We start from the raw sequence: 17,999 nt of genomic DNA on the forward strand, positions 1-17,999 counted from the left end.
TAGAGATGTTTCCTTGTTCCAGCTTCGATACAAATGAGGCTCTCTGTTTTTATTTGCTGTGCTGATGGAGATGCCTCCTTCTCACATCTTCGATGTAGATGAGGCTAGGGCAGTTGCCATAATCCTGTTACCCTTGTCCAGAGGGGTTTAGGTGTGTCTCCCACTGCCTTTTCATTGCTTTTGGTAAGTCCGTCTCTGATCGGTTCTGGCTAAAGCAGAGGCTAGGGGCAGGGGGTTTCAGGTGAGTCAGAAAGTAGGGGTTTGGCGCCCTGGTTCCCCAAAAACACGAAGCTGACAGGTAACTGTGTCCAGTTCTAATGTCCACAAAAATTGGAGAGAGGGCAGAGAGGAGGCACAAAAGTGATTTGAGGACTTGAATAAAAGCCTTGTGGTAAGAGATGTAGGACTCTGAATCTGTTTAGCATTTCAAAAACCTCAAGAGGTGACTTGATTCTGGTGCATAAATTCCTTTGCAACGAGAAAATGCCAGTTACTAAAGGGTTCTTCAATCTATCGAAGAAAGGCAGAACAAGAACCAATGACTGGCAGCTGAAACCAGTAAAATTATCATTAGATATAAGGACACATTTTGAACAGTGGGTTATTAACCATTGGAACAAACTAGCGAAGAAAATGGTGCATTTGGCATGTCTTGAAGTCTTCCTGTCGCATCTGGATGCCTTTCTGGAAGATATGGTTAATTCAAACTCAAGTATTTGACTCTAGGCATGGTAACTGGATATTTTAAAGAAGACTATTTGATCTCATGAGCCCTTCTGGCCTTAATCTATTATTTTACTAAAACCTGTCTGGAATGGCTGGTTAATGGTGGCCTTTCAGAGACACCCATTGTGTTTGTATAGGGACTGTGGTGTCTAAAAGAGTCTCTGATTCTTGGAGTGATTCTCTCTGGCACTTGCTTGTGCAGACTAAGGCACAGGAGTGTCAGCCGTCACTGGGATTTCACTCTTCACACCCCAGTTCATTTCAGACTCAGACAATGTCAATTCCCTTTCTGTGCATTTTCTTCTAGAGTTCATGGACCTGAGGCTGGCTGGCAGCAGTGACTGTGCTGGGCGGCTGGAGGTTTTCTACAATGGGACGTGGGGCAGCGTTTGCTCCAATCTGATGACTGGAATCACTGCAACAATTGTATGCAAACAGCTGAAGTGTGGAGATGGAGGGCAGATTGCAGGAGGCACTGAACTTGGAAAGGGTCCCACATGGCTGGACCACGTTGCATGCCGTGAGCAGGACAGCTCCCTTTGGCAGTGCCCATCAGAACAGTGGAATCCAAATTCATGTGATAACCGAGCAGAAGAGACCCATATTTCTTGTCATGGTAATGCTGAAATGATCTGCATGCGCGTGAGCACACACAGGCATGCAATATGTGTAATTAATTGGAAGCTTATGAGAGAACTTTTGATGTTGTTCACATCTCAGGACAGATATATTTAAATTCTCGAGATAAGATACAAACATATTTTCATGCTCTTTTATAGGAATAAGCACTTGGTGGGTTAACAACAAACATGCAAAGTAATTAATTAATTATAAAAGAAACCAGCATTACACAGTGTGCTAAGGGAGTGTGAGATCCCAGACAAGACTCTCTCTTGAGACCATCCCTAGGCAGCTCTGTAGTTATTAATCCTTTTGGGTTGAACAATCAGAGATGGGCCCAGGTTGTGCAGTTTGGGTCAAGACTGGAATTCCCCACAGGTTTGTCTGCATGTCAGCCTGTGTGTCTGAATACAGCAGAATAGCAAATTCATTAGGTATTAGGTGACCTGGACTTCACAATTCAGTTAATACAATGCTGAAACTAGGGGTTTAAATTCTACTCCCACATCACACACACAGCCCAATCCATTCACCTCAGCACTTTCTCTCCATAGGACAAAAAGTGAAACCATCTCAGACCCTGTTTGTCGAATGCCCGAACTCTACGAGCTGCACAGGTATCTCTGCTTCTCTGTGCTCCCTGTTGGTCCCTAAGGACTTTCCCAGCTGTCCCAGTAACATGTGAGGTTTCTCCATTTCCAGACAAGGAGAAGTTGCGTGTCGTGGAAGGAGAGGACAGCTGCTCGGGGAGAGTGGAGGTCTGGCACCGTGGCTCCTGGGGAACAGTTTGTGATGACTCCTGGGACCTGGCGGACGCTAACGTTGTGTGTAAACAACTGGGCTGTGGATCTGCCGTATCTGCCCCGGGCGAGGCTGCATTCGGCGAGGGGACTGGTCCCATCTGGGTGGAGAAGGTGAACTGCAGAGGGACAGAGTCATCTCTCTGGGACTGTCCTGCCACGCCCTGGGGTGAGAGCAACTGTGGTCATAAGGAAGATGCTGCTGTGAATTGCTCGGGTGAGTGACAGGGGATGTTTCTGCCCCGTGCTGTAATTATCTGGGAGGAGGATGGATCCGCCTGCCCCCCATTGCCCACTTGGTCACAGACCAGCCCCTTCCATCCCGTGTGCAGGAGTATCATGGATGTAGTGGGGTGGAACCTTTATTGGCCCAGGTTGACTAAGGCATCAGCCCCCATTGCCCCTGCATCCATCCCAGGTCCCACTGCTGGTTTGTTACTAGAGTCCTCAGCACAGGGGACTTGGGTCTAAGTCACTAACATACAGACCCTGTGCTGCTGTCAGGGAGTGTGTAGAGGTGACACATGGAGACCCCCAGAGACTCTCAGAGGAGACGTTCCCCCTGGTAACAAACACGTCACCTGCCCCTCACTCCAGACTCCAACGCTCCTCCCTTCTCTTTGCAGGTGTGACAGAGACAACAGCATCACCGACTAGAACAGGTAAAACATCCCCCTCCTCCCTTCCAGGGTGAAATGTCCCTGGTGCTGGGTGACAGAGGGATGAGCTGCAGACTGCAGCCTGAGGGAAGGAGCTCCTTTCCCTGGCCTGTGAAATCGAAGGGGGAATGACCCAGGGGTGGGAGCTGCAGGCAGTACGAAGGGAGCTATTCCTGTCTGCTGGTTCTAGCTGTCGGGGCTGGGCCCATGATTTAAACAGCAGCCTGTGAGCTGTCGCCATGGCGCATAGACTGTGTCCCAGCCCGTTACCTGCTGTCCTGGGCCGTGCAATGAGTGACTGGGGAGCTCCCCGGGGCTCTCCTGCCTCTCACAGAATAATCTCTCCCTGTTGTGTGTTTATTTCCATCCAGCTGCCCTGCGCCGCCCTCCGACCGACAGCGGGAGAGTCACGGTGCCCGTGGTCGTCTGCATTATCCTGGGGGCCCTGCTCTGCTTCGTCTTAATTGTTCTGGGTGCGCAGGTGCGAAGCGCCAGGGCCCAGCGCAGAGGTGGGTCCCGATTGGTGTCTGTGTGAAATGCCTCAGCAGTAGCAGGGTGCTGCAGGGTGTCAGTGAGGGCGTTACCGGGCCAGGAGGGGGTGGCCAAGGGTGCCCGTTAACTCCTCTCTTATTTGATATTTCATTAACTGTCTGGCAGTGGAACAGCCCTGCCATGAAATCTGGAGATGATGCTAACTAGGGAGCATCCCAGTTTCAGGGAAACTGCACCTGTATCCGCCCATGGTCCACTCCAGGAGTGCCCAGTCAGGCCTCAGGCCTCCAGCCATCCCGTCTCTGGGTAGGACGCCCTGTCCCAGCCCTTCTGACCAGGGGATTTGAGGGCTGCTCAGCCCCTGCCTTACACTGTGAGATCCCCAGGAGCCAGTCTGCCTAAAGGCCAGCCCCCGCGCTGTGCTTGTTTCTCCCCAAGGGCTCTGAGCAGTGCATTGCCAGCATTTACTAATTACCACCCAGCTCTGCCTCAGCACAATACACCGTATTCTTAGGAAAAAGCATCACAGAGAAAACATTGTAAAACAAAACAAAATTCCTCCATGTTTACTGAATATAGCAGAAATCACCCATCTTCCACATGGGGAGCCTGGTAGGCCAGTGTCCCTCCAACCATTCAGTGCTGGGATCCCCATGGAGAGAAGGTCCTGCCCATTTGCTGAATCAAAATGAAGGCCCTGAGTCTGCTTAAACTCACTCTTTTATACAAAAGTCTGTCTTTGTCTCTTGACTTTTGGAAAGCGAAGTTTGAACTAGTCTATGCAAACCACCCGAAGGAGTGGTACCTCTCTGGAGTTGTTCACAATCTCAGTGAGTTGCCTTAATAATCCTTCACGGGCTTTATTCCTGGAGGAGCTGTGGTAACCCTCCCGCATTGGGCTAAAACACAATGATACATAAACCATTCAGAGATGTAATACAATGGTTCCCAAAGGTACTACATGGGGTTGCAATATCTGTCACAGGGAGCTGTTCTGAGTCTGAGTGAGGAGAGACATGGAAAGGGACCTAGAGAGACTGGAAATACTGTCAGACAAAAAAGTTCAAAAATAGAGCGGGGTAAAATAGTTCTGAAGAGAGAGATGGCGTGGAAAGGAGAATCTTAGGAAGGAGAAATACCGGAAAGGGGCATTACACTGTATCATACTCATATAAGTGCCACTTACAGAGAATTTTAAATCTATTAAACCCTGCACAAATATCAGCTACCAGCACCTTGGAAATAATATGGAGAATAGGATTGCCATTAACACAGACATAACAGTCACAGTTTTGCAATAGGTAAATGACTATAATCCTATCTCATGCTTCAGGGCTTCAGAAAGTAATCTGCCGGGGTCAGGAAGGAGTTGTGCCCTCTCTTCCCCACACCCCCATGTTTCCGGAGGGGGTTGTCCCCCACTGTAGCATCAGACATTGGCCACAGCTAGAGATGGGAGGCTGGATGGGCTGGACCAATCGTTGAATGGTGCAGAGAATAATTTTTCCTAGATGTCTGGCTGGTGTGTCTTTTCTACATATTTAGGATCCAACCGATCCCCAGAGTGAGGATCAGGAAGGAATTTTCCCCAGGTCAGACTGGCAAAAAGGAACCTTGGGGGATTTTCACCTTCCTCTGAACCGTGGAGCATGGATCACCTGCCAGGATCATCTAAGCATCTCTCACCTAATCAATTCCCTGCCATTGCAGGGGCACTGGGCATTCATGGTCCCTTGATCTCTCCTGTTCTCTGTCTCTGGCACACAACAGCGTATTCTCCTGAGCACTGAAATGCTTTAGTCTAACTGAGTCTTTGGGCTCACACACAGGGGTATCTGGGTGAAGTGCAATGGCCTGTGTTGTATAGGAGGTCACACCAGAGGATCTAATGGTGCCTTCTGGCCTTAAATTCTATGGGAAAAAGTGTCATCACCATTTTGCAAATGGGGGCAAACACCAGCATGGGGGGGAAGAAATATTTAAGCTGTTCCAAAGGGGAATAACCGCCAGTAATGGGTTGAGATTAAAAACTAAACATTTAGGCTGAATGTGAAAAATCTTCCCGGCAGTGAACGAGCCTGTGGAACCTTTACCAAAGGGGTGCAGTGGAAAGGGACGTCCTCACCCTCACCTGGGACATTTAAATCTAGCCTGGACAGAGCAGTAGGAATGTGCTGTTGGGACCAGTTCAGCACTGGCCCCAGGGGAAAGGAGTGGATGATCTCATCGTATTTCCCATCTCTGGTTGCAATGACCTGTGCAAACACTGCCCTTTGTTTTCAGGTTCCAGGAGCGCATTGGATCCCTTCTCTGAGGCTGTGTATGAGGAGATTGATTATAACCTGATGAGAGAGAAGCAGGAGATGTTCGGTCGCTCAGGTCTGTGTGTCTCAATCCTAACAGGGAACAAATATTTAACGCACTTTCCATTCTGAGACCCTGACTCAGAGTTAAATCACTGCAGATTCAGCCCTGTGAGCTTGTGATTGGAGCTGGGGGAAATGTTTGGTTACCAAAAAAATTAGGTGAATATTATGTATGCATAGGTGCCACTGAAGTTTTATGAAGGGGAAGTCACTCACCAGGGGCACTGCTGTTAGCACCCACCAGTTCTTGTCTAGGAGAAAGAGATTTTGCTCAGGGTTCAGTTCAGCTTCCACCCTGCTAGTTAGCAGTCCATCTACAGTTCTGCTTTTCCTCACAAACAAAATGCAAGAATTGATTTTTGCTGCTGCCTGTGAGTGATCAGACGTGTTCCTCACCACACAAATACAACATCTAACTTTTCTGGCAATGAGGATTGGATCCTGTCAAAGATTAAGGACAAGCAATGGTCATTCTGGTACCACCCCAGTACAAAATCGTGATCTCAGAATGAACGGGAAACATTCGAGTTCAAAAGGGCCACCTTGGAATCTGAACCAACGTTGATCGCCTACAACTTGAAAGTTCCACAATGGGACACAGAGCAGATTTTGACATGAGCCACCCTGAAAGAATTTTTTTTTATCTTGAAGTAAATGATATTGATGACCTCTAACACAAAGAGGCTGTTCTCTTGACAGTTTGTGGCTCCAAGATGACTCATTGTGCCTGCTTTGCCCCACAGCAAGACATACAAAGAAACTGAACGTGTACTGAAGGCACATTTCTCAGTTGTGCCATGTGTCCTTGATTGCAGATTTCAATTTCATGATGAAATCAATGAACTGACGAGGGTATCGCCACCTATATTGCCAAGCTGCTCCCCATTGCCAAACATTGTTACTTTGGTAATTTTGCTGCAAGAGGGCCTTGTCTGTGGAGTTCAGGACAAAGCACTTCAATGCCGTCTCCTTGCAGACCAACTTTGACAATCGTCATCATTCAGGAAAAGGCCTTGGCCACCGAAGCAGCATTATTGCACACTAAGGAAATTAGTGTTGTGGTAACCAACATGAACGCTGTCCATCATGATCAGAGACATGATCTTCATTGACAAACTCAGCGGAAGTAGTTCACACCATTGGGAATCAGCATCCAAGGCATTCATGCCATCAACGAAGAGCAACTAAGATCATTGCTGAATTCCCTTATGTGTTTTCTGAAGAATTGGGCGCATATAAGGGAACTGAGTCATTCCACCTGGCTCCGACAGTTATGCCAATCCACATGAAGCTCAGGAATGTACCATCTGCCCTTCATCCAAAAATTGACACAGAGCTAGAATGTCTTGTTTCTGAGGGCATCCTTGAGCCAGCTACAGATATGAAATTGTCTACGTCAATTGTACCAATAGTCAAGCTTATTGGCAAAGTGAGAATCTGTGGAGATTAGAAATGCATTTTGAACAAGGCATTTAAACTGCACCCATATCCAGGGCCTGCTGTTAACCAACTGCTCACTGTTCTTGCTGGAGGAAAGTTCTTCATGAAACTCAACTTTGCTCAAGAGACTCAACAAGTGATTATTGACAAAGATGCTGCAGACGCACAGATGATTATCACGCATCAAGGAGCATTTCAAGTCACGAGTCTCCAGTTTCTAATTTCCATTGCACTTGGAATTCTCCAATGCTTCATGGAAATTCTGCTTTCCAGAATTCCAGGTGCTACAGCATATTTTGATGACTGATTATGGTATCAACCGAGCATGAATTTGCCTAGCAACTTCGAGAAGTCTTGTGCTGATTTGCAATGTCAGGTATTTGAGTCAAGAAGGAAAAATGTGAATTTGGAGCTACAAGCGTTACGTTCTTGGGCTATTGATTCATCAGGTATCCACCCAACCAAGAAGAGGAAACAGGCAATCCATGAGCCAAAATCCAAACAGGAACTTCAAGCTTTTCTCGTGTTTCAGTTTTCTTCCAAAAAAGGCAATAGCTGTTGGACCTCTTCATCACCTTCTTGACAAGGGAGCTCCAAGAAAATGGACTTGCCAGCATGCAGAAGCCTGCAAGAACGTCAACAAGTTACTAACGTCTGACTCCATCCTCATCCACCACGACAGAAAGAGGCCGTTGATCATTATATGTGATGGTGTTGGAGACATTCTCAGCCATCTCTTTCCAGAGGGAAATGAGGTACCTGTCATCTACTATTCAAGAATCTTAACATCCACCAAGAGAAACTATGCACAAATTGATAAAGAAGATCTCACTACCATTGCTGCAGTCAAGAATTTCTACAATTACATCTACAGTTTCTGTTTGAGGTTTGTACTGATGACAAGACCTTTCAAGGAATTCTCTCCAATAACAACCCAACACCTCCAATCATGTCACCACAAATTCAATGATGCAGTGTCATGTTAAGTGCTTACGACTACTATGGCAATGATCACTGCTCTGCATCAACTGTTCATGACTCATTTGTAACTAGATACTATTGTGTCTGATAACGGAACTGCTTTTACCTGTGACAAGTTCAGAGAATTCACCAAAAACACCATGCCATCCTCAAACAAATAAGGCTGAACTGAGGGGGCAGACATCTAAAGACTGTAATGAGGATCGTCAAAGGAGACTGGGCAATAGGGCTTGCCAGTGTCCTCATTGCTCAACATGTCCATCCATTCACAACTCTCAGAATTAGCCAGCCGAGATACTCATGGGACAACATCTTAAGGCGTGTTTTGACTACGTTACCTGTGACCTATCTGAGGAATTACAACACAACAGGATCAGACTCTGGATTCCTCCCTGTCATCATCTACACTTCATTTCTTCGTACCACAAGAAAATATATATGCTATTAGTTATGGAGCTGGACCTAGGTGGGTTCCTTCAACAATCATCGAAGCCATTGGTGCCATCTCATATAAGGTCCAGACTGCCAACTGACAAGTTTGGCATCACCACATCGACCAGCTGAGAAGATGCTCCCCTCCAAACAACATTACTTCAGAGGAGCCTTCAGATATGCCTTCTCTAGAGCAAACCATCAATTCTTTGTTGACAGTCCAGTCTCCATCCTCTGACACTTTGAGGTCTCCAAAGCCAACACTCGAAGGGGCCAATGCTCCTGTCTCACCAGGTGTTCATGCTGAATCACAGTCACCAAAGACACCTGCCCTGCTCGGTTTTGTAGAAAGATTGCAGCACAGGCGAGTGCACCCACGATGGCTGGATGTATATGTTGCCTAAGGGGCTAGGTGTTATGTATGCAAGGGGGCACTGTAGTTTTATTTAGGGGAAGGCACTCACCAGGGACGCTGCTGCTAATACCCACCAGTTATTGTCTAGGAGGAAGAGATTCTGCTTGGGGTTCATTTTAGCTTCCTCCTTGCTAGTGGGGAGTTCATCTTTAGTTTTGCTTCTTCCTGACAAACAAAATAAAAGAGTTCACTTTTGTTGATGACTGTGAGTGATTACACATGTTCCTCACCACACAAATACAACAGTGAAAAATATAGACTCAGAGACACCAAAACATTTTATAAATTCACGTAAATTTCCCCAATCTGTTCCAAAAAGACACAAAAAACACACACACACAAATTTGTTTTGTTTCAACATTTTCTAAACAAAACATTTTGTTTTTTCAATTTGAAATTACTTTTCATTTAGCAATTTCCTTTAATTTTTTTAATAAAAATTCCAAACTGTTGCATTCAATATGATTTTTTCTCTTTTCTTTTACTTCTGACTTTGCCAAAAAAAAAGTTTTTGAAAGTCATTTTGGCTGAACACAAAATCATTTTAAATTATTTTTTTACAATTGCCGGCAAACCAAAAATTCTGTTTCTCACCCAGCTCTAGCCGTGAATGCTGCAAGAGCTGGGTCTGTGCTGAGAACAGCAGTTACTCATGTCAGCCAATGAAAATGGGCTTCCTTCCCTCCATACTTTGCAAGTCCCAGTTCTAGGGACAGTTAATGTCACTCTGCCCCTCCTGCAGGCTTGGAGTGTGACCAGTTAAGAGTCAGGAAAGTGATTGTTGGGGGTCAGGCAAAACTGTCATTTGAAAATCATTTTGGAAAACTGGTTCAGGAGATGTTCTCTGTTCCCTCCCATCACAGTGCCTGGTCTGCTGGGTGGGGTCCCTCCTGCCCCCAGAGCAGAGAGATCAGCCCAGGAGAGTCTCATGACATTGAGTCACGACTCTTTTATCCTTTCTGCATTTGTTCTCAATGTCAGATGGGAACGTCCTGCCCAAGGGCTGTGCTGTGGCGTGGCTCTGGGAATGTGCTCAGGCCATCCCCCAGCACCACTGCCAAGATGGTTAGAGTGAATCACAGACTCTGCTATAGAACCTGTCTTGGCCGATGTCAAGTCCCCGGCCCTGGCTCATGTGCGTGAGTACCAACCTCAGGGCAGCCTGTGAAGAAGCAGGGCACAAACCCCAAATTGGCTGTCAACTCTCTACTGAGATTTCACCCATCAAGCATCAAGTGTAAACTCCTCAGGCACTATAAAAGCCTCACTATGTAGTCACAGACAGTCCCCTTGGGTGCTCTGATCTATCTTGTCATGTAGGCAAGCTTTCCTTTGTGATAGATGGTCCCTTACACCAAAAATCACAACAGTGTTCAGGTTACTGCCAGTCCCAAAGGACCAGTCACTTACCCCAGGTCAATTGCACCTTAGATCTCACACCAAGGATGCTTGTATCCAATCCTATAATAAACTGTCTAAGGATTTATTCCGTAGGAAAAGAAATGAGAGTTATTTACAAGGTTAAAGCAGATAAACATGCACACACAAATAAGTCCGGTCTGTCAGTGTCATGGCCTAATCAGAAAACAACAGGGAGAGCTGATCCGCTGATTAATGGGGGAAGTGGGTATTTACCCTTAAGAAGGAGATGTCTCCTCTGTGACTGAGAAGGCCAGGACCATTGTGGAACTTCTCTGGACCCATAACCATAGACGTGTCCTTAACTCACCTTCGGGGAATGGGAATTCCCAGCATCTTCAGGTCAGATAGTAAAAGTGACAGAAGATGCTACAACTTTTTTGTCAGTCTCTTATGGCTCAGAGCTGCTGTGTTTCAGGATCTTCTCAGGATAGAGAACTAAAGTGAGACAAGAAATCCTGCTCCAGGCCCAGTTGTGTATCCAGGCCCAGTGTTCTGCTATTCTCAGCATAATGAACTTCTGTTTCTCGTCTCTCCAGTTTCCTATTCAAATGATTCAGCGATGAAGCTGCAGTATTACACCGGGGACAGCGAGGGGGAAAATGATCCTGGACCAGAACAAGGTAATGGGGGAAGGCGAGGGGGACAGGAGAGGGATGAATGGACTATAAGATGGATAGTGATCAATGGCTTGATGTCCAATTGGCAGCCGGTAACAAGCGGAGTGCCCCGGGGGTTGGTGCTGTGGCCAGTTTTGTTCCTCATCTTCATTAATGATCTGGAGGATGAGGTGGATTGCACCCTCAGCAAGTCTGCAGATGACACTAAGCTGGGGGGGAGTAGTAGATACACTGCAGGGTAGGGATAGGATGCACAGTAACCTAGACAAATTGGAGGATTGGACCAAAACATCTGACGAGGTCAACAAGTATAAGTGCAGAGTCCTGCACTTAGAATGGAAGAATGCCATACACTGCTACAGACTGGAGACCGACTGACTAGGCAGCAGATCTGCAGAAGAGGACCTGGGGGTTACAGTGGAAGAGAACCTGGATCTGAGTCAATTGTGTGCTCTTATTATCAAGAAGCCTAACAGCATATTGGGTGCATTAGTAGGACGATTGCCCGCAGATCAAGGGACATGATTATTCCCCCGAATTTCGACATTGGTGAGGCCACATTTGTGTCCAGTTTTGGGCCTCCCACTACAGAGAGTCTAGAGGAGGGCAACCAAAATGATTAGGGAGCTGGAGCACATGACTTATGAGGACAGTCTGAGGGAATTGGGCTTGTTTAGTCTACAGAAGAGAAGAATGAGGGGGGAAATGATAGTAGCCTTTAACTACTTGAAGCGGGGTTCCAGGGAGGATGGAGCTAGGCTGTTCTCAGTGGTGGCAGATGAAAGAACAAGGAGCAATGGTCTTGAGTTGCAGTGACTGAAGTCTAGGTTTGATATTAGGAAAAACTTTTTCATTAGGCAGGTGGTGAAACACTGGAATGGGTTACCTAGGGAGTAGGCGGAATCTCCATCCTTGGAGGTTTTTAAGACATGGCTTGGCAAAGCCCTGGCTGGGATAAGTTATTCAGGGTTGGTCCTGCTTTGAGCAGCGGGTTGGACTAGATGATCTCCTGAGTTCCCCTCCAAACCTGTTAGTCTGTGATTCTATGACAGACTCAATCTGAGAGTCCCAAATCTGGGCAGAGAACAGAATTTCAGTGACACTTTCTGTAGTCGTACTCATTTCCCCTCACATGATCCCAATTTTACACACTGGGGTCTAATCCGACTGAACAAAATTCCTGTCAGAATCTCAGGATGTAAACATGCGACCATCTGCTGAGCAGACACCCCTGTGAGGAGCTCCTAGTCACCTCCCCAGGTGAGGAGATGGAGGAGACGGGTCAGTCTCTGTGGATGAAGGTGTCAGCTCCACTCACACCGCTGAGAGAGAGGGAAGATTGTCCTGTGTGATAATTACAGATGGGCTCAGCCCAACTCACTGATCCAAACCCACCAGAACTTTGGGGGAGGGGATTTGCCAATCCTCACCTAAACTCAGGATCTCAGTGTGCGGCTGGCACCTGTCACTATAACAGGCTGAAGCAAAACCCTGGATCTGAACTTCCTGGGCTGGGCCCATCTCTAATTATAAACAGGGCGGCATTTCTACCCCAGCTGCTCTCAAAGGGGTCCATGAATTCGGACCCTTTGGGAGTTTATCATGTGGCTGGGTTGAGCAGACACTGCGCAGAGCAGCCAGTTCTACGGACAGGCTGGAGCGCTGCCACGCTGAGCCCTGGGCTGCCTGAGAGGCCGGTGTAGAGCAGCAGCTCACAAAGGCCCAGGCCAGCCACCTCCAGCGGGAGCTTTAATCCCTGCAGCGGGAGGTTCCCCTCCCCAGCGTAAAAGGAAAATTCAAACCAGTCTGAAGAGATCAGCTGGAGTCACAAAGGCTGGGTCTGGCTTGGCAGCGCCCGAGTTCAAACCTGTTACCTCAGCCCCAGCCCAGATCCTGCCCCCACTGAAACACAGAACAGAGCTGCTCTTACATTCAGCACGGACAGGCCTGGCCCCTCGTTATTTATGGGACTCCTGTTCTACTGCAGTTCTCTGAGCTGTGCCCTTCTCACCGTGGGTCCCCTGCGCCTTTCCTCACCCATGCCATGATAAACAGCTCTAGTTATAAGGGCCCCTGCACTGAAGAGAGGCTCCTGGTGACACGGGCTGAGTGTGGTGTTTGCTGTTCTAGAGGGAGCTTCCCCTGGGGGGTCTCAGTTGGATTACGAAAACGTGGAGGAGCCTGCCCTGAACGACGTCCCGCAGACTCCAGATGATCGAGGTGAGCAGTGAATCCCCCTCCTGGGAGCAACGTTACCCTGTTGAAACAACTAAATGTATTTCCCAGCAGGGACGATAGTGGTTTGTTAAGAAAACTACTAGTTCACCAAGCAGTATTTGCTCTTGGCGTAACGCTGGGGGCACAGATCAGGTGCAGTACAAGAGCTGTGTGGAGCACAAGATGTAGGGAAGCATGTGATGTCCTAGGTCATGACACAGACCCATTGCAGGGACGGAAGGAGCAGTTCGCACAGGAGCTGCCCACGCTGTACCTGGCTCAGGTCACTGCTCTGTGACCCTCACTGCCGTGAGCACTAAGGTTACTCACGATTTGTAAAGACAACACACTGAAGCAGAGACCTCTGCAGTGCAGCAATGTTCCCTGCCAGCCTTTCCTGGCACATGGCTTTTGTGGTTTATATACATCAGTTTCAGGTGCGCTGTAACAGGGCAGTGGGTGGGACATGCAGATTTTACTCCCAGAGGCCCATAGCTCACCCTTACTGTGTGGCTCCATTCCCAGTGGTGTCAATACATTGGAGACTGATGGCAGTTCATGGGGGTGGAAGTTAAGTGCTAAGAGATCCCCAGGGACCAGTGTAGCTGGTGCATCTGTAGCTTACAGTTTATTTCTATCTTCGCTGTGAATAATTTTTTAATCACTTCACATCTTCACTTCAGAGGCCCCTGTCCTGCCTGCAGATGTCACAGGGGATGGTTATGATGATGCCAGAGAAGTGTCTGACCCTGAAGATGACCCTGTTTTGGGGCAGAATGATGAGGAAGGCCCTGGGGCGAGTGACTGGAACAAGGATTCACAGACAGGTGAGTTTGCACTTCACAGTGTCTCTACTGAATGTGTAACGCAGCAAGGGAAACCCTGGCCAAACGAATGTGTGTGAGAAAAGCTCTCATTTTCTCTCCTCATTCCCTCAAAGCAGAGGTGTCAGTGCCTGCACTTGTGACAGGAAAAGCCGGGTTCTTGCTGTGTGGTACATAGTGATTAAAGCAGCAAGATCCCTCCATCTCTAAGTTCAAATTCTTGTGTGGCTGCCACATTCTGGAGATACTGGACTCCCAGCAGTTCACTGTGCATGTATCTTTTGTGCAGAATCTTATAAACTAAAGTCCTGTTACTGCTGCACAAATGTTAAAGAGCCCATGGCACTGCCTGTAAAAGTCGGGCTTTACCCATTCTCCTTGGCCAACATCTCCCAACTCCTCCCCATTGTGCCATGAGCACAGACACCACCAGCCACCCCAGCGGAGGTTGAGTGCTGATCAAATGTACATCGCTTAGCACGTGATAAGAATAAAGTGCTTATGTTTGTTGTTAGGCCAGAGTAAATTTTACAAAGCCCTTAACTAAGAGCTCCTTGCTGGTAAGTGCTTGGGTTTTGTACATGAAGCAACAGGTAAATACAATTGTCACTTGGCAACTTTAACTGACTTGGAAACCAATGGTTTACTTCCAGAATATGTATAGAGATCATGGATTAGAACTTGTCATAGACCCAATTAGAAGAACGAAGAGGGAACATTTTCAAACCTGTACTGTAGAGTGTATTCCACCCTTGCCATGCGGCCACACATAGCCATAGAATGGATCCACTGACTGTATGTCTCCTTTTGTATTTTCAGGTTGGTGTCTGCACTCGCTAAGGAGTGAAGGCATCTCTGGGATGGAGAAGGAAACCCCGTTCCTGCCTCCTGGAGACACAGGTTATGATGATGTGGGACATGGTGACTCTGGGGGATCAGCATCAGAACAATTTGATTGGGCAAAATAATCTTGTGATGATGTAAACGCTTTGCCTCTTTCTCTCAGAAATGTTCCTTTGGTATGATGACCCAGAGACAGTCCCTGCCTGGTAGACAGACACAGCAGGTGGTTTTTATTAAGGGTTTGTGTGGAGTTGCAGGAAATACAAGTGCGAGTGGGAAAAGGTTCACAAATTTCCTGTGTATAATTTCCCATTTATATGCCAGAGTGGAAATTTCCTGCTTCTTTATCCCTGTAATTTCTTCATCTTGAATTTGTGCCTTTTTCTTATTAAATCCTTTCTGAAAGTCTGCCCAGCAGTGGATGTTTTTCTTGCCAGATGAATTATGAAGTTTCCAGGGCTCATCACAGGGAGAGGCTGAGATTAAATGAACCAAGAGACAAGAATGGGGCATGGCAGGCTGTTTGATGGGGGTTGCTGGGTTTAAATTGAATGTTCTAGATGGGATGTGGTAAAGGTGAGAAATCCGCAAGAGAATATTCTGAGATGAGCAACATGGTTGTTCCTAATGTGAATTCAGATTTGAAACTTTCATTGAATCTGTGGAAGAAACGAGGCTTCAATCTGCATTTTTAGTTGAGGCTCATCAGAGATCTGAGACTCTTTTATTATTATGAAGCACAAGCATATGCAAGGGGAGAGCCACTGACAGAATTGCCTCTGGTCAGTAAAGGGTCTCCGTCTTCAGGCAGATTTGAACATATATTTATTGCAGTGTTAGAATTACAGCATTCATTCTTCTTATCATTAGTCAAGGTTACAGACATAAGCGAACTGCAATACAAGCTTTTTCTTTTGATTCAAACAGTTACATTTTTCAGCACTGCTCCCTTTACCCATAAGACATACTTTTCTTGACCAAAGTTTAAGGCCTAAGCACTTTTCCTTCAATAAACCCAAGGACATAAACGGGAAATTCTCCCTGGGTAATTCACACCTGAAATGAAAGAAATGGAGAAAAGAATTCTCCTTTAGCAATAAAGCCAAGGGATGAATATTTCTGCTAGGATGATCAATTAATTTTATAGAAGATAGTGACAAGGGGAAGTTGCCACTGGGAAGTTGACAGATTGGGTTGCCACTGAACCAATAAGGTTACAACAAGTAACAAGTCAATGAATTGTTACTAGAAACCCCAGTACAACTGATGGTGTTTGCACAGCAGCATGTTTATTTCCATGACAATCTACAAATAGAGTTTAAAATCAATTCTGAGCTGAGCACTGAGCAGTGGAGAAGCCAGAAGTGTTCTCTGGGTGAATCCTCAGTGAAATCAGTGGCAGAATGCATGCAGAGTACATCCCTTTTTCCCAGAAATGGCTTTCCTTCCTTTTCCATAAATCCTGGATTCTGTGTGGTCACTTCATCTCTAGAAGGATGGAATGGAAACAGAAAAGATTGACAGAGAGCAAATGCAGATGACTGGAAGCAGTAGGTCTCATGGAATCATACGAAGAGACTAGAAACATAACATTTTATTTTTGAAAGGAGAAAAACAAAAGAAGACATTGCCAAGACGTGTAATAGGGCATACTGACCATCAGAGACTGAGGAGGGAAATTTCAGGGGCTGTGCTAACCTGTTCCAGGGGTTGTGTCCTTTGTGGGACAAAGGAAATGACCACAAAGAGAGGAGGTGACCCCAGTGTGGATTTGGGCCCTGCTCCTACCTTCTCTCCTCCACCAGCTGCCTGCCAGGGACAGTGTGCTCCACCCACAGCAGAGAGAATAGCTAAAGGCTGAGAGATGGTTAGACCCTTGTGTGAGAGCAGGAACTAGGGACAAAGAGAAGGAGAAAGACAAACAGATATATGTGGTTAGACATATGTGGTTATGGAAGACTTTCCCTGGCAGGACAACAGGGACTGGGTCACAACACGCTCCACCCCTGGAGGCAGCATGCTGTGGACAGACTGGCCATGCTGGGTTGAAGGGTGTGAGCTGTGCCTCCCCCAGGGAAGCTCCCATCCTGCCAGCTGCAGAGCTATTAGCAGGTACGGGGAGTAGGTGCACATTGCTCTCCTTGCTACAGCAAACTCTTGCAGAGCAGACAAAGCACTTGCCAAGGATCACAGTGGTGTGGCAGATAATGGGACAGTGGTGGGGAGGAACAGCAGGGCCAGAATTGGGGAGTCAAGGGGCACAGAAGTGCAAGGGCAGAGGGCCAATGGGGCCACACTGGTGGCCCAGGGGTTACATCTTGGAGACAGCAGGAGGCCCAGAGGGCCCTGTATATTTGAGCCTCCCCCCAGGAGGGCAGGACTAACTACCCTGCTGACATAGCCGGTGACCTTCCCCTCAGTATGTGCAGTTTCTATCTCTGATGCCCTTAATCCCCTGACTACAGAGTGGGGTGCTATTGCTGGGGTATCTAGTGCCTCTAGCACTCCTTGGTGCGGAGGCTTCAGTCCTGGGGTCTCTGGGTCCCCTAGTGCTCCTTGGTGTAGTAGGTGCATTCCAGCGCTATGGTCTTTTCCCCTCATGCTCCGCTTTCTTCACCTGTGGTCAGCACTGTCCCCGCATGGCTTACAGGGACCTTCAGCCTTGGGTGCAGCACAGCCATTCTCTCATCTTCCTCCCTGTCACCGCTGACCTTCAGCACCTGGGCTATGCTGATCCCACTGGACAGCTTCAGGGTTCCCATGAACCAGGAGGCCTGGCTGGGCCCCTCATCTGCCAGGTGTAGGCTGTATGGAGAGAGCTCACAGGTCACCTCCTCCCCAGCACAGTCTGCATGCAGCAGTGATTCCGCATATGGGACGGGTACCGACGTTGCTGTAATGAGAAGGGGAAGACATGGAGTGTGATGAATGGAACAGGAAAAAGGTCAAATTTCAATAGGGACCTAATCCGGTGAGACACCAAGGCTGAGCAGTATAAAATGGGGTCAGGCTGCGACTATAAAAACACAAGAGCCTTAGCATGTAACTTTGGTCTCTCAGATTGCTTAATGAAGTTCTTGTGGTGAATCAGGGAGTATGTATTATTTTTTATGATATCCCTCAGTTTACCTGTTTATATGCCAA

At 47.3% G+C, this 17,999-nt stretch overlaps 1 protein-coding gene and 1 long non-coding RNA gene across 2 annotated transcripts in view; one reads left to right on the top strand and one right to left on the bottom strand.

Moving 5' to 3' along the window:
- The window catches only part of LOC137142122 (antigen WC1.1-like), a 35,569-nt gene extending 20,348 nt beyond the window's left edge, over window positions 1-15,221 (top strand). Inside the window, exons 9-18 of the mRNA XM_067531353.1 lie at window positions 1,034-1,342; window positions 1,902-1,964; window positions 2,050-2,364; window positions 2,774-2,809; window positions 3,178-3,315; window positions 5,582-5,677; window positions 10,891-10,974; window positions 13,102-13,191; window positions 13,872-14,015; window positions 14,832-15,221. Coding sequence (XP_067387454.1) covers window positions 1,034-1,342; window positions 1,902-1,964; window positions 2,050-2,364; window positions 2,774-2,809; window positions 3,178-3,315; window positions 5,582-5,677; window positions 10,891-10,974; window positions 13,102-13,191; window positions 13,872-14,015; window positions 14,832-14,980 — 1,424 coding nt within the window. The 3' untranslated portion in view covers window positions 14,981-15,221. The remainder of the gene's footprint in view (window positions 1-1,033; window positions 1,343-1,901; window positions 1,965-2,049; window positions 2,365-2,773; window positions 2,810-3,177; window positions 3,316-5,581; window positions 5,678-10,890; window positions 10,975-13,101; window positions 13,192-13,871; window positions 14,016-14,831) is intronic.
- A 422-nt stretch (window positions 15,222-15,643) lies between these two features.
- LOC137142123 (uncharacterized) lies at window positions 15,644-17,690 on the bottom strand. The gene is made up of 3 exons (XR_010916851.1): window positions 17,473-17,690; window positions 16,644-16,748; window positions 15,644-16,343 (listed from the first exon to the last, which is right to left on the bottom strand). It is a non-coding gene; the product is annotated as an uncharacterized lncRNA (long non-coding RNA).
- Window positions 17,691-17,999: the final 309 nt, after the last annotated feature.

Source organism: Emydura macquarii, unplaced genomic scaffold (assembly GCF_026122565.2).
Source record: "Emydura macquarii macquarii isolate MOO-44397 ecotype Brisbane River unplaced genomic scaffold, CSIRO-AGI_Emac_v2 contig_3163, whole genome shotgun sequence".
NCBI lineage: Eukaryota > Metazoa > Chordata > Testudines > Chelidae > Emydura > Emydura macquarii.